The 23,800-nt window shown below is 54.4% G+C and overlaps 1 protein-coding gene across 2 annotated transcripts; it reads right to left on the bottom strand.

The window, feature by feature from the left end:
- Positions 1 to 6,368: 6,368 nt before the first annotated feature.
- LOC117231033 (T-box protein H15-like) lies at positions 6,369 to 23,592 on the bottom strand. Of its 2 annotated transcripts, none has more exons than XM_033489074.1 (6): positions 22,537 to 23,592; positions 16,537 to 16,789; positions 14,732 to 15,005; positions 13,847 to 14,011; positions 7,817 to 7,893; positions 6,369 to 7,735 (listed from the first exon to the last, which is right to left on the bottom strand). In XM_033489074.1, the coding sequence occupies exons 1-6, from the start codon at positions 23,114 to 23,116 to the stop codon at positions 7,102 to 7,104; spliced, it is 1,983 nt and encodes a 660-aa protein (XP_033344965.1). In that variant the 5' UTR covers positions 23,117 to 23,592; the 3' UTR covers positions 6,369 to 7,101. The 2 variants fall into 2 exon arrangements, with proteins under 2 accessions (XP_033344965.1, XP_033344966.1); XM_033489075.1 differs by having other exon boundaries at positions 6,369 to 7,723.
- Positions 23,593 to 23,800: the final 208 nt, after the last annotated feature.

Genomic DNA, 23,800 nt, shown 5'->3' with positions numbered 1-23,800 from the left:
TCTCTCTCTCCTTCCTCGTTAACAGCGTTGGCGGTGATAATGATTCCGCAAAGTATCGTCGGCGTCATCTGGACGAGCGCTTAACGTCGCGAGCGAGCGAAGACCCGTCCGACGAAACGAGACGTTCGATCGTGATCGTGTTGCTGCTCGCTCTCGCTTTCGAACGGTCGTTTCGCGACGTAGCTATCGAGAGATTCGCCAGGAAACGCTCGGCCCATCCGTTCTTTCGTTTACCGGCCTCTTTAAGATCCTTATCCGAGGCGATAAAGTTACCGGTGGACACGCGTGGCTACACTCGTCACGAAGGGTGTATGGTTTTTACGACGACACGGCTACCGACTATTTAGATTCCGAACACTTGTAGATGGTAGCGGGATAGCGTCAGGTAGACCGATAACTCGGCTAATTATCGAAACGTTCCACCAGCCTTCTCGTCCCTGCTCTTTCCGGGACACCAACAAAATTTCGGCCACGGCATCGAGTCGACAACCTCCGCTTCCCTCCTCTACCCTTCCATTCGTTCCGCGTAAAACGCTTCTCTAAAATCGAACCAAGTCCGCGTGTCTCGCATCAAGAGACACCGTGGTAACTCTTGGTCGTCCAAAGGGGGAATACATCGTCGATACGAAGAGCGCGAATACCACGGAGAATTTAACACGACGATGGAACGACACGGAAAGACGACACACGATCGTCGACGATCGTTCTCGCCGCTCTCCTCTTTGCTCGATTGGCGCGTCGCGCCGTGGACGCGCATCGGTGTCGCGGATGAGCGCGAACGCGACGAAGACGAGCGACGGACGGATAGCTGGACGTTCGTTGGGTAGTTTGGCGGTGAGGAAAGAGAGTTCGACGGGAAGAGGAGGAAGAGAGGAGAGTGGCGCGAGGGGGTAAGCGGGCGGATATGTCCGAGGTAATCGAGGCTAGGGGTCATCCGGGTCGCAAGAGTCACGAGTCACGAGCGAGCGGCCGCGAACAATGCCGAGAGACCCGTCTTCGTCTGCTTCTTCTCTCTTTCTTCGTCCGCTTTCCTTTACTACCCTCCTTCCGCTCTATCTCGTTCCTGCCTCTCCCTCTTCGTCTGCTTCGCCATCTTCTTCTTCTTCTTTTCTTCCTCTTCTTGTTCATCTTGTTCGTCTTCCACTTGTTCGTCATGTCGATACGAGTTTTCTCGCTCGCCGATCTCCGCTTCGATTCTCTTTCTTCGATTCGATTCCACCTTCCGAAGGTGGAACAAACCACGCGTCGCCTCCGTGCTTATTAGATTCGATCCGAGCAACAGATTAACATTGAAACGAACGTTATTTATGACACGGTATCGTTGCCGAGCGGTCTAGCGATGATGACCCGCGATACTCGTTTCGCTAGCGAGACTCATCCCGAGCACGGGCTCTCCTCTTCCTTTCTTCTTTTCGGGATTCTTTTCGGGAATGGAACTCGTACCGAGAGGAAAGGCGCTTGGGAGACGACGCGCACACGGTGCACACGGTGCACACCGTTGCGACGTTGATCGCCGCTGGATACGGTCGGAAAACGATCAGGTGGTCGAAGGAGACGAGGACGCAGCTAGCGGAGTAAGATAATCGAACGGGCCGAGAGGAAGAGATACGGAGAGAGGTCTCCCACGCCACGAACCTCGACGGGGCAATCGAAGACGAATTAACGTTGCGTGATGCGCGTTGATTTGGCTCGATAGCGAAACAACGGACACGATTACGTACATCCGATCGACGATGCGGGGAGGTGCGCGCACGGAGGTTACCGCTGAACCTCGAGGCTCGGCTGCGTGTCCTCGCGACGCGATGTGCCGCGCACGAAACGCCACGGAAACGCCAGGGAAACGCCACGGTGCTCGAGCAGCCTCTGCGTTTAACCGGCGTGTCGATCGTGCCAATTTACTCTTCGCTCCGACGTGCTTTCTCTCCCGTGAACCCGTTCTGGGGGTTTTACTCGCCAACGAGAGGAAAGGAATCCGAGTCGAGAGTCGAAACGCGGACAGAGGTGTTGTTCGCTGGAAGAGGGAATCGCCGTGGAGCTACCCGTGATTGGGCCTCTCTGTAGCATCGTCGTCGTCGTCGTCGTCGTTGGCATCGAGCATTCCGCTCCAACTACAACGGTCAATTAAGTACGTACGAGCGTCGAGTCGAGAATAAACGTAGGGTGAAAATCGCTCGAAACGCAAAAAAGAAAACTTGGCTTTTTCGCGTGCGGAGAGATACGCGCGAGCGAGCAAACTCAACGGCGAGTTCGAGAGTTCGACACCGAAGATCGTCCGAGAGCGAGGAGAGTCCGTGTCGAGCGACGCTCGTGGGCCCGTGAATTATCGGGTTCCTGTTAGTTGCGTGCCGAGTCTCGCACACCTCGGGCGAACGGCTCGTCTCCTCGCGACAAGACAATTGCCGCGCTTCCTGATATAGTTTGCCGCCTTTCCAACTGTAACGAGCGGAAATTCTCGAACCGCGCCGCTCTTTCCTCCTCACGAAAGCCTTCGCTTTCTCGTTCTCGTTCTCGTTCTCGTTCGCGCTCGATCGTTTTATCGGCGAATCGCGGCTGTTCGCGCGACTCGCTTGTAACGGATTTGGCAGCGCGATGCCGAGCGAAAATCGCCGCCGGGGATAAACGCTTTAATTTAATTAAGTTTTTTCGGATTTACGGCCGGATAATTACGGGGCAGCGCGTCCTCGTTCGTGCACGGTTCGCCTCTTGTCGAGACGCTTTACAACGCACCGAGCAAATAAATTAACCCCGAATACGGGAGTGGAGCTGGTCGAACGAGGGACCAGCCAAACGCGGGAATAATATTTCGATTTGAGAGAAATAACCGAGGTCTAATCTGTTATTCCCCCTCCGAGCGTGACGCAGCTCCCCTCGCGCGTTTACCAACGATACGTGACAGCTTATTTCCCAAAAGAAATGCCACGGTGCTCCCCTCTGTAGCGCGTTCGCTGCCTACCCGCTAATAAAGTTACGTTCGACTTCATTTGCCTGTTACCTTGCCACTCGCTCGAATTAGACGGGAAAACGGAGAAACGAAGAACTCGCCCTGTTAGCGTGGCGCATTTTCTTGGCGCGTGTGGGCCAGCATATCGCGGCTGGAAGGGCAGAGGGTGGACGAAGATTCGGAGAATACGTATCTCGGCCGCATCGACGCGCGAGACAACTCGACTCCGTTTTACTTCGCTCGCTCGCTTTCTAGCCATGCTACAATAGGATCGATATCCCGCTGGGGGATAAACCCCGTAATCCCCTGGCATCTGTAGACCACCTGCAGTCGAGCGTTTCGTCACGGACTCGTCGTCGTGCATTTTCCTCGGTGACACCCAAATCGAAGTCGATTCCAAATATTTAGACAAGCCTAACCGCGAACGATGCCTATTGTCGTCGATCGATTCGATTGACTTTGACGTTTGCCTTTTTCAAAAATCCTTCGCAATTCTCTGATGTGTCGTGCACCGAAAGACCAGTTCGATCGCGATCGATCACGACTAAAGTCAAGAGGTCTTTCTGTTGTGCGTAAACCGGTCGTTGAAAAGTCGAAGAAAAACATCAGCCCGGCTCGACCGACTACCGGACCTTTTCTGACGACAGGGATGAAATCGCGATGAATCGCAACGTGTCGCAGGAATTTCGTCGGCCGACCCAACTTCTCGTAGCCGGGTTCGATCCGCAAGGCGGGGACGGGAAACGAAGAATCTCGTTAGATCGGACTTAAGCGACATTCGAGCTAGGGGCCTGGAGAAGGGCCGTCTGCTGGAGAGTGGCGTGCCACCCAACCAAGAACCACGGGACAAAAGAAAACCGAATGCTCGAAGGGCGAAATACGAGCCGGCGTTGCTTCCTCTCTCTCTCTTTGTCCCTTTCTCGCCTTCCTCGCGGTTCGCGCGTTCCTCTCGGACAGAGGCAGCTCTATTCGCTCGCTCGTTCGTTCGTTCGCGTGCACGACCTACCGCGCGACGCTCGCCAATCTCGCCAACGGATATAAGCATGTAGCTCGATCGTTGAAAGATTGAGAGCGGATCTTGACATCGAATCGAAGAGAACGCGCAGAAGATTGAATTTCGACGGGAGCACCGGGGTAATTTTGCCGCGATCGGAGGAGAACGTGCAGCGGGGACTTTGCTATCGGGGATGGCGAATACACCCCAGGCCCTGTATCCCCGGCACGGTCGTTGGCAGCGCATTGGCAAATTAATTCGATGAATTAATAGGCGCTTCGGCGAGCGCGCAGCGCAGCACGCCGGCAACGAGCGGCCAATTCGGAGGCACGGGCTGCCCGAGCCAGCTACCGCACTGTTCCGGAGCCACCCACGCGAAACGATGCCCTGTGGTTCGCACCTACGTGCAACCGCGCGTACCTACGCCACCGCCGCTTTTCGAGAGCCAATCGATACCGGTGCCATCCTCGCCACCGCCATTTTATTTCGCGGCAAGCCCTTTTTTACCCCTACTGCCGCCGCCACCGCCGCCGCCGCCGCCGCCGACACCACCGCCAAACCTCGACCGCGGCAATTTTTAGACGGAAACGGAATCTAACGATCGCTTCGACCATCGCCCTCCGACTCTCTCCCTCCACTTCCCTTCGCGATCCCACTTTTTCCCAACGATAACTGCGTTTCGTCCAACGCGGAACGACGGATTCGTTCAGAAACACGTCTCTCTTCCGACATCCGCCGTCGAGTGAAAGAGACGGGACGTGCAGCGTTCAGAGTCGTGGAAAAAGCGCGAGGAAAAGCTGAAAGGCGAAGAAAAGGAGAGGGTGAGAAGGAGGAGACGAAGGTAGAGAAGGACGGTCCGCGGCAGGCAGCGTAATCTAAACGAGCGATCGGGATCCGATCGAGATCTGATAATCGAGTTGTTGGCACCTGTGGCAGCGGACATAATTAATGTCGGCTAGGTGCTACCGGCTGCCCCTCTCCCCGTCCTAGTCCCGCTCGTTAATTCCCGGCGGGACATTACCGAGCAAATTAGGCGAGCCAAGTCTCCTTCTCTCGCTCGTTTCTCCGACGCGCGCGCTTTTGCCTTTTCTTCGTTGCCTCGTTGTCTTCGTTAGACACGCACACTGGTACGCGTTTTTCGCCGGCTTTCGGTCCCGAAACACGCGGAATGAAGTGGCCAAGAATCGGTCAGGAAGTGGGCGTTCCACCGCGTCGACTTGCGAGAGCCAGTAGAAAAGGAAGAAGAAGAAGGACAAAAACGAGAGCAAAAAACAAGAATGAGAACGAGTAAAGTGAAAAGAGAAAAATACGCTATACGGTTATCATCGTCTACGTTGCTCTTTCTCTTTTACAGATTTTCCCTCTTCCTCTCTCTCTCTCTCTCTCTCTCTCTCTTTCTCGATTCTGTCCTCTTTCGCCTCGCTTTCCTCGTTTCCACGAGAATAATCGACGATTCGACGCGTTCGTTGATCTCGAACGTTCGTCTCGAACCGTACGAGCAGACTGTTGTTAAAAGCGTGCGCGACTAGCGTTAAGGAATGAAGAGTAAAAGGAAAAAGGGCGAGTTCGAGATACGATACGGTCGAAGGATACGATAGGATAGGAAAAACTCGGCGAAGAAGGTTCGGCGGTGTTTCTTGTCCCGGACAAGCAAAGTCGTCTCTCACTCTATGGCTGGGGAAGAGGGTGAGCGCCCGAGCAGAGCCGTTAATGTTTTGTGTATTCAAATAAAGAGCGTCGATGCGCGCATTCGCACGCAACCGGCCTCGACCTGTGTCGGCCAGAGTCGAGCCGACTCGTTCAACGGTTAATGGCTTTATAATGCCTTCGTTTCGCATTAAAACGCCACAACGGTGCTCGCCTCCGATTCGCGGCGATATGTATGCCGCCTCCTCTTGCCAGAAAGATTTCTCGCCCGGACGCCTTTCTTTTCCGCACCTCCCGAACAGGCAGATCGACCGACGATAATCTCTCGTGCTAGTCGAGCCGTTTTCTTCGGCGATCCCGTGGATTCAAATTTCCAAGGCGCGTCGTCGAGAGGTTCGAGGGACAAATCCGGCGCTTTGTCCGGCCATCCTACGATCCCCGGTACTCGGTTAACCGAGGGAATTGAAATCGCCTATCCTGCGGAATCCATCGGATTCCCTCTCGATGTCCGCGCGTGCCGTCAGTATCCCGACGATCTGGCGACCGTCTTTCGACGAACCAGGAAACCAGCTTCGTTCGAGGAAAAATTCCGTTTTCACCGGAAGGGAGGAGTTGAACGGTACGACTCGTGTGTCATTACCGAGGCGACGGATCGATACTTCGGTAGACGCGGTGCTGCGTGGCAATTCGTCGTTGCCACGCTTTGGAGCGAAGAAACCGGGTCCGGATGGAGATAGGAGCGGAACGAATAAGTAGCTGCTGGTTGGTAGTTGGTAGTTGTTGCTGTAGGCTTGGTACAAGAGTTTATTAGGGTTTATTTACAAGGGAACAGCTTGCACAGCGATATTTTATGCATCTTCACAACACAAGCATCAACGATATAACGCTCTATGCTAACGCTAATCGCCGATACCGGCGACAATGAATCGTCGCTTAAGCTATTTTGCGTGGAAAAGACGCAGAGCGCGTTCTCTTCGGACACGAACGCGCAACGTTCCGCTCTGCGTTTCTCCACGTCGAGTACGGAGTTGGAACATAAATAACGATAACGATAACGATAAGTCGTGATACGAAATATACAACTTATGTTACACGAACGAAGTCGATATTACCTAGGTCTCGTGAATTCGTACGTATATATGTATAGCTATATACAGTAAAGGTCGTCATACGATTGATCGCTTAAGAATGCACGTACGTGCGGCCAGGGGATCCAACAACGACCGTACCGTATATACAGTGCTTCGTCTTCGTCTTCGTTTTCGTCTACGTCTTCGTCTTCTTCTTCTTCCTCTTCTTTTTCTTCCGCTTCTTCCCGTTACGTTGCTCCGATCGAAAACGCGAATTCTGCGACGACGTGGTTGTTGCCAGTGACGATTCCCGGTGAGGATCAGACACACGGAAAGAACGACGAGAAGCTGGGCAGCGGGTCTCGTGCGGGGAGAAGTCGAGTGGTCCCGAGGTCGTGGAAGAGTGCGCGCGCGCGCGCGATACGGCGGCGCCGAGGGGAGGACGTCGACTACGACGGCGACATATCCTGGGCGTCTCTTCCGAGACTGTCTGTCGGAGAAGGTGTCGCTCTTCGCGAGGGCGAGGGAGAGAGCGATGGCCCGACCGGGGTGGAGGATTTGGGGGCGGTGGCCACGTGGTACGGAGAGAAACGATGGTGCGCCAGAGCCAAGGCCGATGGGTAGAGAGGCCGAGGTGCCGCTGGCCCCGTGCTCGGACTCTGCGTGCTGGACCCAGCCAACTGCTGCTGTTGTTGTTGTTGCTGCTGCTGTTGCTGGTGATGCGCGGCCGCGAACAGCGTCGGCCCGATCGACGAAGCCCACCACAGATGGCCGAGCTGTTGCTGCTGTTGTTGCTGCTGGTGTTGCTGCTGCTGTTGCTGCTGATGGCTGGTGCCGGCGGACGAGGCGCCGGGGTAGACGAGAGCCGCGGGCCCGACCAGCTGAGCGTACGGGCTGACCGCGACCGCCGCCGCGGCCCGAAGCAGCATCTGCGACCGCGCCGCCCACAGCGCCTTCTCCTCCAGGCTGAGGTTACCCACCGCTCCGGCCTGAAGTTGATCCATCTCGAACGGAAGCCGATGGGGAAACCTCAGCGATTGCTGCTCGGCCAGCATCGACTCCATCGTCTCCCTGAAAGGGAAGCTGCTCGATTACGCGCGTATTCGCTCTCGCGGCGATTAGAGTTCGTCGCGCAGCGTCCGTAAACACGTTCCTAAGATTTACCTCTCGAAATCGGTCAGACGAGACGAGTCCCGAAACCCCTTAGCGAACGGATTGCTGTCGATCTTGAGCTTCGTGATCTGAAACAGAAAAGTCAATCTTGGTCGTCGATTTTCGTCAGCCGCCGTCCATTTCCCCATCTCGTTACCTACGACGACTTTTCTCCAGTCGGAAGTTACGTCATCGTCGGCCGCCAACGACGCGTATCGGAAAACGGTCGACCGTTTCGAAACGGTTCGTTCCATCGATCGAGAATCAACGGCTCGTAAAATTAGAAGAAGCCGGGAAAAACGACGCGGCATTGCATTCCAGATAGTAAAAGGGACAGAACCGGGGAACGAAGGATCACGGTGATAACGAGAACGAGGCGCGGTCATTCGAGTTCGCGATCTTTCGAAATTCGCTGGAGAAAGTTGGCAGCTAGAAATCTACCCCAACTGGTCTTCGCGAGGGCAGCGTTCGGCCGTTTCGCGTTACCGCCGCCATTCGGCCACCCACGATGCGGACGGAGCAGGTGGCATCGGTCAAAGTCGAATTAGCTCGGGGTGACGAGATTCTTCCCGTCTCACGCTTCCGTAAACCCTCGACGGACGAAAGATTCCTCTTCCCCGCACCTCTGTCGTATCCAAATACCGAAACTATCGGTCGCATTCGAAAAAGGAAAACGGTATGATTTCGCGGTGCGGTCGACTTGCTTACTCGCTTTCGACGAAAAAAACCGTCCTTCGACTCGTCCTCGTTCGTTTCTCTCCGAAAATCCCCCGGAAGGGAAGGTCGAGATGGAAAGGTTGGAAGAGAGAGAGAGAGAAAGAGTGAGGGAGAGACGGGATGTAAGAGAGAGAGCAAGCATCCGCGCGTGTTTGTGAGCGACAGAGAGAGAGAGAGAGAGAGATAGAGAGGGAAAGAGAGAGCGAGGGAGAGAGAGGGTCGGAAGCTAGAGTCGGTGTCGAGTGGGTGGTCCAATTACCCTACGGTTTCGCGCTCAGGAGCAGCACGTGCAGCCTGGTAATAAGACTCTTTCGTTCAAAGCCGAGGCTAAGCCGCGCTAAGCCCGGAGCTGCCTCGGTTTTAGTTACGATTCCGCTGACATCATTAGCCAAACATCTGGCCCACCTCCGCCGTCAGCGTCGTCCTCGTCGTCTAGCTACTTACTTGGATCGCGCGCGTCGTTCCGCTTCGGTCTCCGCGCGGCGTCGTTCTCTGTCGGCTGTGTTCGTTTTACGATCAGCCGGGCAGCTATAGTTCACTCGCCTCGCGACCATACGCCTATCTTTGAAATCGACCAGCGCGGCCGCTACTTTGCGCGAACCGTTCGCTTTGATATCGTGCAGCTCCTTTTGCCGGATTCGAACCGGTGACGGACTGGACTCGCCGCCACGCGTCTATCGCGTCGGCGGTCTCGCGACGAGCACCGATTAATTTAGCAACTCGACGCGCACGCGGCTACGCCTTCTCCTTTCAGGCAAATCGAGAGGCGCGCGCCGCGCGGCCACCGCTTTTCGCCTGCGTCCGTCTATCGACACCGACACCGAACTCCAGTTTCCAAGGAATGCGAGGCCACGACGATCTCGCTCTTTACTCGGATGAAAAACGAAATTCGCTGGTCGATCGTACGCGCGGCTATCCCGGCAAACGATGATCAAGTTATACGATTTCACTGACACGATCCGACCAAACGGTTGGACCACTTCCCAGACCGATTTACAGCGTCCACGGTGAACGCGCGGCGAGTGCTACGCCATGATATATTTCCTCGCTCTCTCGATGCCAAACCATCGTCGGAACGTATAAATCGTAGCAGCCAGCGGTGCACCCTCCTGCCAGATATTTTACTCTATATCGGCCGGGATAGCGGGAATCGCGAAAAAAATACAGGAGATTTTTGTCGTCGCCGGTATCGGTCGATGCGCGAGCGAAGGTCGTTGCCCTCTGGTTTCGTCGGATCGCCGTGCGATTCTGCAGGACCGACTCGCGAATTCGCCGCTGCCAACGACCAACGACAGGCCGACGCGATCGACGATGCACGGAACAAAGTCCACGGCGATCCGTCACGCGATACTCGCGAGCGTAAACCTCGTACTCGGCTGGACTAAAGAAGGAAAGAAAGGGGCGCGGTTTTCAGGACACGAAGTACATAATTTTCAACGAAAGCTGAACAAAGGCGCGGTTCGATCGTAGTCGGTAGCACGAGGACCGATCGAACAACGTTTGTTCATCGAACGACAGGTAGCCAATTACGTCCAGCTGCGAAGCGCCGATGAAAATTGAGAGAGAATTTGCGAACGCGGTGAGCGGGCTTGCGTTTCTCTCTGTTGGGACCGATCGGTTCTTCGCACTCGGGGGAGTTTCGACCGTTTTCATTCACGAACCGCTAGTCGCGAAAGAAAGCGATTCGACCTGCTAACGCCAGCATCGATCGATCGTCCAACCATATGAATTTTTTCGCGTTTCGACCGAAGAGAAAGAGAGAGAGAGGAGAAAGAGAGACGTAGAGGAGTATTCCCTCGCTACATGGTCCGATTCTGCTTCGGTCGCTCCCTCCACAGAAGCTCCGCAAAATGAAGCCGTAGGTAATTGAAAGGGATGCTTTCGCACCCGGTCCGCTACTAATAATAGATTTAATAGAGACGCGCTCATCGAAGAAGGGGTCCCGCGCTCGCTCGGCTTGGAAGCTCGGCGCGCACCACGGCCGCTATTTAGTGCCGGTTGCGCGCTGTCATGCTCCCTAAACTTACTCTTTCTTTCGCTCTCTCTCTTTTTCTCTTTCTTTCTGTTCCTGGCGTTCTCTGTCTTCTTCACGGAGCGGCGTCTCGTGGAGAATTCGCGTTGTCGCGAACAAACTTCGCGAACGAAGCGAAATGTTCGTGGTTTGGCGTTCGACGCGCGCACGACGAAATCGAAGCGTGGCCGTGTGTGTCCCGGTGGCCGTAAGTAAGTACACGCGTGTGTGCCAACCGACCAGCCGCCAACGCGTACAGCCGCCGTGTGTGGTTTCCAGAGGGGCCTCCTCCTCTTCCTCTCTGCCGCCTCTGTCTCATTTGAACGCGATTATTTATGTTTTCTTTCGTTCGTGCATGCCGACGCCGACGCCTGCAGCCACTAAAACCATCGACTGCTTCTTCTTCTTCTTCTTCCTCTTCTTCCTCTTCTTCCTCCTCCTCCTTCTTCTCTTTCTTTTCTTTCATCTCCTCTTCATCTCCTTCGCTGTTTCCTCCTCGTCTCCACCTTCTTCTGCTTCTGCTTTTGCACCCGCTCTACCTTGTTCCGCGACGCGCTCGGCCCCGTCTTCTTTTTACGTTAGCGCGTCCTTACTTCTCGCTTCGTTCCCTTTCCTCCTTCGTTCCGTTTCTCTCCGCTTCTTCGCTTTTTTCACGGTTTTTCTCGGAATTCACGAAACGTGAAACGACTTAGCAGGCAGTTGCCCCTCGTTTCAGCGTCGAGCAGCTAATTAGCCAAAGTATAGAGGCACAAGGTATAAAAAGATAGCGACGCGCGATTTATTACCACGAGAATTTTCCACTGCGATGATCGCGATCACGATTACTCCGCAATTATTACGAGGCACAGCGTTGAAACTGCGTTTATCTTAAAACACCTTCCGGCGATACGTCGTCGTTTTTCTCGATTATCTTTACAAACTCCGAAATCGTTAAACGAAACACGACGAATACGTTTAACTCGCGTCTCTCTTCGAGTCCTATTCTCCGTTAGAGTTTCTTACGCTCCCAACGAACGTTATCTCTCGGGCCAACGTCGTTATCTTCGTCCTAACATCGAACGAAATCGGAGAACCGCAACCGATTCGAACCGATAATTCGAATGGTGGCCGAGCAGAGAAACCGCCGAATAGTGCGTGGAACGTGGCAGCCTGCCCGTAGCTATACGGTAGTAAGTATTTACATACTTATGTATCTACGCATCTATTCCAGAAGCGTAAACGTCGACTTTGGATAACGACGGCCCGTCCACGACGACCACCACGAGCGGGACGATTAGGAGCGGAACAGAACATGGGTCGCGGAGAGCGGGGCGGCCGAGTCCCGAGCGAAAGAGAAGAGGCAGCGAACGAGAGAAGGCGAGGAGACATCAGCTGGCGATAAGGAGCCGGCAGAACGGATGGAGAGGAATACCAACGGCGAGCGTGGCCAGAGGGAAGAAGAACGGCAGTTAGGTTATGAATTATGACGCGTGCGAGCGAGAAAGACGAATCGAGTCGGTGTTAGAGGTCGTTACGAGAAAGAGTCGGCTTGGAAAGACAAGAGGAAGACAAAAACCGTCCGCAACGATACGTAGTTCGTACACGGGAAGTGGCTGGCAGGGAAAAAAAAGTTGGTCCCTGCTAAACGAGCCTACCCCTCGACGATGACGAGCACGAGAAGAGCAACGGAGCCAGCGAACAAGACGAAAGACAACACCGAGAGCACGATAACGACGACCGACCGACCGACCGATGGGAGAGTCGCGAACCGCGACGAATCAATTTCGAGACAGCGCGGCGCGACGGCCGGCTAAACGAGCCAATGTCTCTACGCCACGGAAATCCTCTTGTCCTCGCTCCACCGCTTCGCTTTTTTTCTCGTGACACGCGATCGGAAGTATCGAGCGACGATCGCGAATCTCCGCCTTCGCTTCTGCCTTCGTCGTTGCCGCTGAGGCGGTGAAGAGCGCGGTCGAACACGGTGATAACGAGCAGAAGCGAGGACAAAGGACGCCGGAGATAGGAAAAAGAGAGTTACGAAGAAGAGCGTGCGAGGCCGAGGAGAACAGTGGGAACGGACGTTGGAAATTGGACGTAGGAGGGGGAAGGGGACGGAAGGAAAGGAAAGGAAAGGAAAGGAAAGGAAAGGGAAGGAGAGCCGGGTCGAGGTAATTGCCGGGGCATCTCTTCGCACCTCATCATCGTCATCAACGGCTCCGACGTTCTCGTGGTTGTCGCGGACGACGAGGGTGGGTCGTCCAACGCGGACCACCCGTTAGCGCTTTGAAGCCGCTCGATTGCCTCGCTTTCCTCCTTCTCTCTCTTCGTCGGAACGACCGCAGCTCTCGCGGATCTTGTACTTTTCTCCTTTATTAGAGGCAAACTACGCGGAGATGCTCGAATCTAAGGAATCGCAGAACGTACGGTCTGCGACATTGCTCCGTCTTTCGTCCGGCGCGTTGTTCGAAAGCCGCTTCAGCAACTACGACGACGATAACGACAACGACGATTCTGGTTAGTTTGGAAGGAACAAAAACAAGCGGAGGATTCCGATCGCGTTGTTCGAAGAAAAATGGAAGAGGAGAGAATAGACGTCGCGCATCTCTCGTGGCTCGAAAATCGGATCTCGCGTCGTGCCGCGGGCATCGCGACGCCCGTGGAATGCGAACGACCGCGAGTCAGACCACACACCAGGCGGTCGCTGCTAAACGACTATCGTAAAATACGATTGCGCTGTCGCCCTTCTCGCGCTCCGAACCAAGGAATCCGTAGTTGGACGCGCGCAAGAAGAATCGTCGCGAGGTTAAATGTACGACCGGTCTCCGGCTAAGTCGTCGCGTTCCAACGCGAGCGTCCGCTAACAATTCAAAGCGGAAAACCACCGCCTGGAGTCACTGGAACGTCCCGCGCTCACCGTTAATTTAAATGTCGCGCAGGCAAGTCGAAAATTCGCGATGGCGACCGAATCCGCCGACTGCGAGAAGAAAATGTGGCAGCCCGGAGGTAGGACAATTTGTACGTTTCAATCGGTAGAGAGGAAACGATTATCCGAAGCGAAGGACCGAGCGACGAGCAGGCGAGAGAGGAAGAGAGCGAGAGAGAGAAAGAGAGAGAGAGCACCGTTCCCGAGGGCACGTGGAAGACGCGCGATACGTCACGGCGCGGCAGGGCAGATCTCGACCGACGCGTCGAGGATCGCGTGAGAAAAAAGCGAAAAGGGCCAAGGAGAGAAAGCAAGGATAAAAGAGGGAAAAAAGGAGGAGAAAAGGAACTGGGGAAGGAAGGTGGAACGAATAAAAGCGTGTAACGGTAGCGAGAAACAAAGCGAGACTTACGAGTTGATTCTGATAGGCGGTGACAGCGGTGAATATCGCCTCTGGGAATATGAAGGTCTTGTGAGGTTCCTTTTCGAGGTCTGTTATCGGCTTGGAGGTACCCGACTCCGGTCGCTTCACCAGGTGAATCCTCGGTTGATATTTGTGCATCGAGTTCAACACCAGCTGGAAATCGTTACGAGTCGGTCAGAAGATTCGCAGCGCGTGGTATCTTTATCGACGCGTTTGAAAATAAACGATCGTACCGCGTTTAAATCGAACGAGAGTCTGTTACCACTACCATCGCGTAATCTTCGCGAACGTTGCGTCTCACCCCCCTCGACTGGCATCGATTCGACCGTATTCGGTGCACCGATTCGTCGCGTTTCTCGACTTCGGCCCGGTCCGTCCCGTTCTTCGTCTCTCGACCTTCTTCGATTCGTCTATCGCCTCGGGAAACGATAGATGGACGATACGAGAGGATCTCGACGGGAGAAAAAGCGTATGAATTAGGAGCACTTTGCTGGTCTCGAACGTTCCCCGCTTACCATTCAAAAGAATCACTTTGCCTTCGTCCGGCACCGTGTAACATCCTGAATACAAAATGAGTACCGTGAAGAACCGTAGCCACGATCGGGGTTCCTATTTACGTCAGTCATCCGATGAATTAAGGAGTCCGCTGCTGGCTGCCGCTGCCGCTGTCGTTGTCGGAGAGAAATCGAATACCAGGCCACGATACTGCCACGAACCCACCGACCGAAGCGACGCGTTGGATGCGTTCTCGTTCTCCCGCGAATCGGACGAAACGAACCGAAACGAATCGAAACAAATCGAAACGAGTCGCAAACGAAAACAAATACTGATCGATCGAACTACGAGCTCGGTGTTTGCCGCAAAGCTACTCACGTGGCCGTGCCTATCCATGTCGTTGTTGGTAAGCTTCACTTTTTCGAACGAGACGACTTGCTTTCGAAGCTGCTCGCCCGTAAAAGGTGAGTCCGGGTGCACGTAGAGACGAGCGGGCGCCGGAGGATCGGCCTTCCCAGCTACCAGCCAAGAGCTCCTGTGATACGCGTATCGATACCTCTTGTTATCCACAGGAACGATGTCCATCAGAACCGCGTATCGACTATCCGCCTTCAATCCGTTGAACGACACTCTGCACGTTGGAAACATTCTCCTGCGAAATAAACGATAGCTGAGCAAGAGACAGAGAGAGAGAGAGAGAGGATTATCGGTGGTCGAAAACCGTCCACGCCGATTTCAGGGTTAACGCGCCAACACCGAAGCGGACACCGAGGTGGTGGCAGGTTCGCTGGGTACCAGAAGAACCAGCAGGCAGAGGGGGCGGAGGGTCAGAATCGAGGGGGCAGAGGATGAAGCCTGGCGTGAATGTTTTGCCTCGGAGGCCAAACATTAATACCGTGTCGGGCCCCCCGCTGCTCGACCACTAAAACGCGGGGACACCCGCCGATCTTATCTACGTCTTCTCCTCGGTCCTTGTCGACTCGGTATGCATTCATCCCGCCAGCGCCACGAGCGTGAGTAATGCTTTTATTTATCAACCCGTCCTTTGTTAATGAATTGAACTCGCCTCGCGAGAGAAGCTAGCCTCTTCGATTCCACCTTCTGCCTACCCCCTGTACACGACCTCCTCACCCACGATCGAACCTCTAACCCCCGACTTCCTCTCATCCCGGGACGTCGCTTTTCCTTCCCAGACCCGCTCCCACGCCCTCCACCCTGTTTCTCGCGTCGATCGAAACCACGGCGACGATTCTTTCGTCGACGGGTCGCCGTCGTCGTTAAAACTTCTCGAAAAGCTTGGCAAATTTCCTCCTTCGGAAACGTTCACGCCCACTTGGCGAACGCAACACCCGAGCTGCTGCTTGGAAACGCCGGTGCCGCGCTTCGAAGACAGGGGTCTAAGGACACGGTCGCGCGAGAAGGGAGAATTTTCTGGCCGAGAGGAACGAAGGGGAAGGTCTCTCGAGTTTTGTCCTTTAAGTCTCTGCAAATAACGGGATACGAGGGAGAGAGGGTAAAGACCGGGATACGACGTAGGAGGCGGAGGCGGAGGCGGAGGCGGAAGCGGTGGCAAAGGCGGAGGAGGCAAAGGCGGAGGCAGAGGCGGAGGCAGAGACAGAGACGGAGACAGAGACAGAGGAGCGGTGGCGAAGGCGGTGGAGGGTGGCGTGGTAGAAAGTCGACCGGGTGAGGGACGATAAGTTGACGCGGGTGGAGGGTGCGACGAGCAACATCGCGGCGCAGATCTAATTACCAACGCGCGAGTAAACGCGCAGTAGGGTAGTGGAACCCCTTTGGGAGTCAGCGAACAACGAGAAGGAGCGGGAGCAGCAACAGCAGCAGCACGGATGTTGCCGTCGTGGCGGGCAATTAGGCGCGCGTCCGCCGCGTCGCGTCGCTCTCGTCCTTTCTCCGGTATTCGCCTCCCTTCCCATCGTCCTCTTCTTCTCGTCGTCTCTCGATAACGTCGTCTCGACGTTTGCCGACTGTTCGATCGCGTTCTTCGTCCAATTTTACTCGCCCGCCAGTTCGTCACGTACCGTAGATCGGCGATAATCGTAATCGAGGGAGACCGTTTAATCAAGTCCGCTTACACGCTGCGCGCCCGACATCGTCTTTACGCGAATATTTGAATTGCTTTTCCGTTCGCCCTCTCCAGAGACGCAAATCGGGGGGAACCTTACCTGCCAGTTTTCGTGATGATCATCTCGGTGCCTAGTTCGTTGAATTTATCCCATAAGTCTTTCGTCTCGAGGTGACACACCACGTGCCTAAGCTCTTCGCAGTTGGACCGTTCCTGAAGGAGAGGATTCACGGGTGAAGCTGCTTTGCCGCTGGTGCTTCCGGCGTCATCCGTCTCTGGATCGTCTTCCGCGACGATCGCCTCCTGAATCGGTGGAGCGCCGCGGACCACTCCAGAAACGCTCGGTTCCCTTTCTGAAAAGCACGCGAGGGATAATGAAGTTGTAGGTTTAATGTTTGCCACGGGTCGAAAGAGAGGATGAAATTACCGCGACAACCGGAAAGGGAAAACCGATCGAATCGTTTATCGATGAAAGAAACGCATGTATCGAGATACCGCGCACGGGTCGAGCTAATAAAAAGGCGTTAGCCACGACGACGGATAATTGATTAATCGGTTGCATCGTGGCTATCGGCAACAGGCATATAGAAACCTCGACTCGGATGCGGATAATCTCGCGCCTCTCCCTCCGTGTACACCGAAAGGTTCCCAGCTGCAGCGTGGGTCACGAACAACCACGAACACGTTTTGCGGCTAAAGCAGGCACCGCGAAAGAAAATTGCCGTTATCCCAAGTAGTAATTCGTAGCTAATGTCTTGTGACGCGATGCGACGAGGTGGGGTAAGGCGCGGAGTGATGCGAACCGCCACGAGGCATCCACCGTCTGTTGTTGCGAGAACCGTGTTCCGCGACACAATGACACTCATTCTCTCGATAATTAGTAGTCGTCTCGATCGTCGGTTTCGCAGTTGCGTAAACGCAATCACGCGACCCACTCGATCGGTCGACCGAATTCTCGAGCCGCGCGTCGCAACCAACCAACGTATCGACGAACCAGCCGACCATCTGTACCGCGAATAACCCGAAAGCGACAGCAGATCGCAATCTACCGCGCGCGCGTTCCTATAATTAATCGATAGTTTGCGATTTTCAAGGATCGTTCGTTCCGTGTTTTGCACGACGCCGATAGGCTCTAGACCGGCGTAATCGAACGCGCGCGGTTCGTTCTCCCACTTTTTCTCTCTTCGTCTCTTCGTCTCCCTCGGCATTCGTTAGAGCGTCTTCCCGGCCGAGACAATAACGACGCCGCGGTAGCGGCTGCTAAAGGATAATTATCCACTTACGACGGAGGTTACTTTAGTTTAACGTTATTATCCCGACCAATGCCGACCAAGTGGCAGCGGTTCGTGAAATTACAATCTTTCCGGCCAAGGTAAAACGGCGACGAACGCTCTTGTTTGCCCTCGCGCACAGATACCTCTCTCTCTCGCATCGGTTTTCAATTTGTCTCTTGCCGATTGCAATTTCGGAAATTGGATAGCGTGCCATCGCCTAAAACGGCGCGCGTAAACGCGTTCGATCCCGAGGGGTCGTTGGATCGCAAACTGCTCGTTACGGCCAAGCTGCAGGACGTCCGAAATTCGTTAGGTCGCGGCCGGGCGATGAAATTCTCGCGCGAGTTTTTTCAACGATAGCCGCCATCGAACGCGACTCTTCCGCCATTTCCTCCGTCTTTGGAACAACCGTGCAGAGTTAGGGACGCTCGCTCGTCCAAGAGCTTTCGAGAGGCAAGAAACGCGCGGTAAAATAGAAGAAACCCCCCGCGGACGAGGGTTCGCGAGATCCGTTCCGAGCGATCCGTGATGGAACGAGAGAAACGCGTTCGCGAGTTCCACTCGCAGTGTTTCATTCGTTCGGCCGTTTTTTCCAATCGATCGAGCGACGACCGAACGCAAATCAAATCGGGTTTCACCGACTAACAAACAATTCCTCTCGATCGGCCGAACGATTAACTTCCGACACTCGATAAATTCGAGTTATCGCGAATAAATTAACAATAAACACTATCCGCTCTGCCAACTATTTTCGCAGCAGATTTTCTACGTCGATAACTTTACAACCGTGTATTTCACTTAACGCGGCACGCTTAAAAATTACTTTCGCTCGTTAAACTGATTCTCCTCGCTCTCAAGGGAGAGAAAAACCAATCGTTGCGTCTCTTGCCCCTCTCTCTCTCTCCCTCTCAGTCTATTTTCTTTTTATCCTCTCTCCCGTTTATGCTTGCACGGTTTTTGCAAATCAACGAGTTTCTTTATCGTAGCATCGCGAAGGAACGAGCGACCGAGCTTGACGCGACAAAAATCAGCGACATTTCCGGCGTGGCAGGGATCGGGAGGGTCACGGGAGTCGCAGGGAAAGCCGGTGATTTTCCACCGTGGTCGCGACACCGACGTTCCGACATTCCCAGGCTAAAGTCGGAGCGGCACTCGAGTTGCACGCAGGGCAAAAAGACGCGACACGAGGGCACGAGGGCAGCGACGGTGGCGGAAGTGGCGTAGGCGGTAGCGAAGGTGTCGTCGCGCGAAACGCGAATAACTGTTTAAACGGGAATTTTCGCGAGGCCGTAGCGGCTAATTGGCCGGTCAGAGAAGGTTGGCGCGATGTGTGGTCTGTCATCCGCGTATTTTTATTCGACACGGCGAACGGCGGTGTTAAACGACTGACGAAACGGATGACGAGTCGCCAGAACGGTTCGTGGCTGCGCGTCTGCCGACTGAGCACGAGTTTCGTTCGAGTTTACGAGCGACCTCGTCAAGTGAGTTACGGTTGCGAGTGCACGGCGCACCAGTGCCGCCGGATCAAAGACGCAAAGGAGGACAGATTGAAACGCGTCCCACCGCTAATGTCCTCCCACGAGATCTACGAGAACTTCAGCTCTTCCCGCCTTCTTCTTCGTTCGCGCGTCACGCGCTTCTCGTCTCGCTTTCCACCACGTCGTTTCAGGCTCGGTCCAGACGTTCTACCGTACGACACCGTTGCGGTGGCGTTGGTAGAACAGAGAAACCAGGTATTTGTTTCAAAGTCGTCTATTTCGCGAGAGAAGGATACGTACACGCGTATCTCCTTGTCCTTTCGACTCGTTGCCGCTGCAGCGATTTGCCGCAAACCGCTGGCTCGCATCGAGCCTTAAACTTGCCTCGCGACTCGCGACCCAGACACTTCTCTTTCCATATTTCTACGTTACGCCACGATTTTCTTCGCGGATCGTCGATTTCGTATTCCGCCGGCTATTTTTAATCGATCGCACCGCTCGACTCGATCAAGGTGCGGAGTCTCGAAATCGATCGCGCTGTCTTTCTTTGTCCTTCGTTACGAAAGCTCTCGCGATCAACGTGACGCGATTGCCTAACAAACAAGCAAGTTCGCGTATCGACAACGATAATCGACGGGTTTTCTCTCTTATCGGTCGTTCGGTTGCCGCGAATCCACGAAATCTACAAATTGCTCTCTGATCTTCTCGATTATCAAAAACGCAATAGGAGATATCATCGAAAAGCGAGCTATCGCGACAGCGTTCGATTCTCGACGTTTCTTCAAAAACTCGCGTATCTCGGTTTTCTCGAGTGTAGCCAGCCTGTTACGCGCTATCTGATCGAGAGAGAGAGAGAGAGAAAAGAAGAGAGAAAGAGAGAGAGAGAGACTCAGGGCAATCGATCAATCTGTCGACAGGTAATTAAAAGAAGCATTTTGTTTGTTCGCGAAACATAAATTAATCCGGTTGTAACGAAGTACGTGCTCTTTGGATCATGTCCGACGGAATTCCCACGCGACCTTCTATCCTTCGAAACTCTCGTTTCTATCGCAACGCGAAGCAATTTCGTCACCCGGCAGACAAGTTTTCTCCTCGTATTTTGCAAACAACGTGGTTCACACACGCGGACTCGTCTCGAGACAGCGCCAGCGGAACACCGAAACGATTCGGCAAGATCGACACTGCGTCACCGACAGCCCGTCAGTTAACGTGGTCGCTAAACAACTCGAATCAACGACGCGACGTTGATCGAAACGAAAATCACCGTAATTTCTGCGTGCTTTCTAGCTTTGCCTCTGACTACAACTACGCACAACTATCAAAAGGTTTTAGTCGAGCAACGACGTGCGATGCAATATTCCGGCTGAACGAACCGTATCGCCTCGTTTCGCCGACCGTATCGTCCGTTCGTTTCGAACGGACCGCACGTTTGCGAACCGATCGTCGATAGATTACAGGGTAGATCGTCACGCAGAGACACGGTATACATCTTGAATCGTTAACGTGTGCTATAAAATGCGGCGCGAGCATTTCCCCGGAATCGTCTCCAACACCGTATTCGTTGTAAATTATCGTAATTGACATCTTCTGCGTTTGTCCGACTAAAAATCATCCGCGTAGCGGTGAAACGCGATAATCGTTCTCCCTTATCGATATCGCTTATCACTTATCATCTATCGTAGCAAGAAATCTCGCTTGTCGCAAACTTGGGATACAAAGAGCTCCGACTCTTGGAAAGATGAAAGAAAAAGAAAAAAAAAAAGAACACGGGAAAATAGAGTGCGATATCGTAACTACCGGCGCAACGGAAGCCTTGGCGATTGCCCGAACGGTAAAACGATTCAAGTGGGCGTCCACCAAATTGCAGATGGTTCGACGCGTATAAAACGTCTATCGGCCGCGTGATTTTCGCTCCGAGGTTCGACGTTTACGCGTCACAGACGACGAGTCGTCTGGACTCCATCTGGAAATCGATCGTTGACTTTCGTTGTCCGATGCGTTTGGTCGTGAAGCGACAACAAAATCCGGACGATCGTCACGGGTGGAGGCTGGCGTTCGCCGAGCGAGGGCTACGGGAGTCCAAGTAAGCGTTCAAGCAGACATGCAAGCTCGTTGCTCGAGCGAGTCACCGATTACTTTTTTACGGATGACGTTCGCATCGAGTCGTGTACGTCGGCGACAACGGTGTATCGTTCGCCGCTCGATAAGTGTCGTTCGTCTCGTTACTTTGCAAAACGAAACGCTTTCAAACGGTTGAACGAAATTCGTACGCGAACGGCCATGCAGGAACACGCTACCTCGGAAACGCGAGTCTCCGAGAGGCATAATTCGTCGCCGGTTAACGAGTCACGAGGTTCCCGAGTTTTGGATTAGCGATTTATTCGAACTAGGTGGCTGGCGAACATGAAAGGAGAAGGAGGGGAAGGAGGAGGAGGAAGAGGAGGAGAGTATTCGCGCGTGTCCAACACACGTGCACGCACACGAGAGTTTGGTCGATTCATCGCACCGTTTACCCAAGTTTATTTGGGAACGACGGTCCGTTTCCGTGGGTGAATTGCACCGTGGCCAACCGTAAATTTCGACCGCGTAGAATCTTCGTGGGCGATTATTCGCCGCGGGCGTCCAAGATACGCGATGATGAAACCAAACACCGTCGAGTCTCGTTCGGACGTCTGGCTGAGCAAAGCAGCCACGATCGTTTCCAGAATTCCGATGAGACACCTCACCTGGCTGCGCGAAACGGCCGTTTCTCGCCTGGCGAATTAACGCGCGCCCGGGCACAAACCCGGCTACATGCCGGTTCATTCACAATCTTCGCCGCTAAATAATTCATTAACCACGCACCAGCGCTCCGTCGTTCTCTACTTTTCTTCTTTTTTTCTTATCTCCCCGCTTTCCCTCTTACTTTGCCACTCTCTGCCTCTCTGCCACGACAGGTAACCTTTCGAAAATAACGCCCTTCGCGATTAAGACAAACGCTACTCGTCTCGACGGCGATCGTAATCGTAGTCGTGGTCACCAACGTGGTCGTCGTTCTAGCTCGAGTTCGTCGCAGGTTGCTCGAAGAAACCGGCAACAACCAATCGGCCACGAATAACCGATAACCGATAGCCGATAACCAACGATCGATAGGATCGTTCTTTCGTCGGTCGCCTTTTTTGCTCGCCGAGAAAAACGACGGAGAACCGTGGTTTCATTATTAACGTACACACGTACATGGAACGCGAAGAAAAACGATTTCATTGCCCGAACCAAAGCTTAGAAAAAACTGCGGTGAGTGGCTCGACCCGATAACGAGACAGCTACGATCGGATTTCTACGTCGAGAATGAGGAAGGAAAGAGCTCACCGTGTTGATGCAATTTCCCTCCGCCGACGGCCTGTTGCTGCAACTGCCGATTGTGATGAGGTTGTTGCAGCTGAGGCTGAGTTTGTTGCTGAACCGATTGCTGTTGCTGCTGCTGCTGCTGCAATGGCGAGGTCTGCGATTGCTGTTGCGTCTGTTGCTGCTGCTGTTGTTGCTGCTGCTGCTGCTGCCTAGAATCTCGGGCCATGATGGCCGCGATGCTAAAGTCGGTGGCGCATTGGCGATTCGAGTTGCAGTTGTTGTTGAGATTGTTCAAGAGGCTGCTGTTCGGCGAAGGGCTGGAACTCTCGTCGCCGTCGTCGCGCGTGCAGCCGGGTGACAAACCGGTGGAAACCGCGGAGGCGGCGGCACCCTCGGTCTGCATTTTTCTTCCAAGAAACAGATGTCGAGATTCCTCGTCGTCCTCCTCGCTGCCGGCACCGCAGCCGCCTCCTCCTCCTCCGCCTCCGCCTCCACCGCCGCAGCCGCCACCGCCACTGCCACCGCCACCTCCACCACCGAACGAAGACAGCGTCAATCCGTTTCTCTTCCTGCCGCTGAGACCTCGCGACTCCAGCAACATCACCTCACGCTCTGCGTCTCGAAGCTCGCTCGTCTGTCAACTATTATCGAGAGAAGATCGGTCTTTGGTTCGCTCCGGAAACAGTCGTTACCTGCCCGCCGATCCACCCAACAGAAATTTTCCACATTCTCCCGGGCGGCGATGCGACGATCGCGTCGCCTCGCCTGCGTCCCAGCGATCGAACGTTCGAATCTTTCGATCGAGCGCCAACAATCGACGATCGTTTTTGACGGAGAGAAACCGCGCCTCGCGAGGGTCGTCGACTCGCGCGACTCGGTGCTCGCGGACCGGGGTTAAGTCGATCGTCGAAGTGCGCGACGAGGCGCGCGCATCGCCACGGTCACCAGGATGCGTCGAGTCTCCGGGTGTGAAAAACGGCGGGCAAACTGTTCCGACACACTTTTCGCGGAACGACAACAACAACAACGACGACGACGACGACCACGACAACGACGACGACGACAGCGACGATAACGACGACGACCACGACACTGGCCCCAACAGGCGACGAAGAGAGAGGTCGAGGGCGATTTTAGTTTGGATTTCGATTCGAGTAGAACGTGTCGCACGATATCGACGACTTGTATCGAGTCTCGGAGCGTGGAGAACGCGGTCGAGTCGAGCGGAGAGCGCGGACAGAACGAGAAACGAGAGAGCGACCGGTTGCCCGACAGACTGACCCGC

The sequence above is a fragment of the Bombus vosnesenskii genome, unplaced genomic scaffold (genome assembly GCF_011952255.1).
Source record: "Bombus vosnesenskii isolate JDL3184/JDL3185 unplaced genomic scaffold, Bvos_JDL3184-5_v1.1 scf7180000013270, whole genome shotgun sequence".
In the NCBI taxonomy this organism is placed as follows: Eukaryota; Metazoa; Arthropoda; class Insecta; order Hymenoptera; family Apidae; genus Bombus; species Bombus vosnesenskii.
Note: the sequence above shows the minus strand (reverse complement) of the source record. Positions and strands in the feature narration are given on the sequence as shown.

What these genes read in the sequence shown, in the direction of transcription:
- LOC117231033 (XM_033489074.1), bottom strand. Translation starts at nt 23,116, where the DNA reads ATGTTGCTGGAGTCGCGAGGTCTCAGCGGCAGGAAGAGAAACGGATTG. An exon ending in AGGGAAATTGCATCAACACG is followed by an intron (nt 16,790 to 22,536) that starts GTGAGCTCTTTC and finishes CGTGCTTTTCAG; the next exon opens with AAAGGGAACCGAGCGTTTCT. An exon ending in ACATGGATAGGCACGGCCAC is followed by an intron (nt 14,012 to 14,731) that starts GTGAGTAGCTTT and finishes AACGATTTCCAG; the next exon opens with CTGGTGTTGAACTCGATGCA.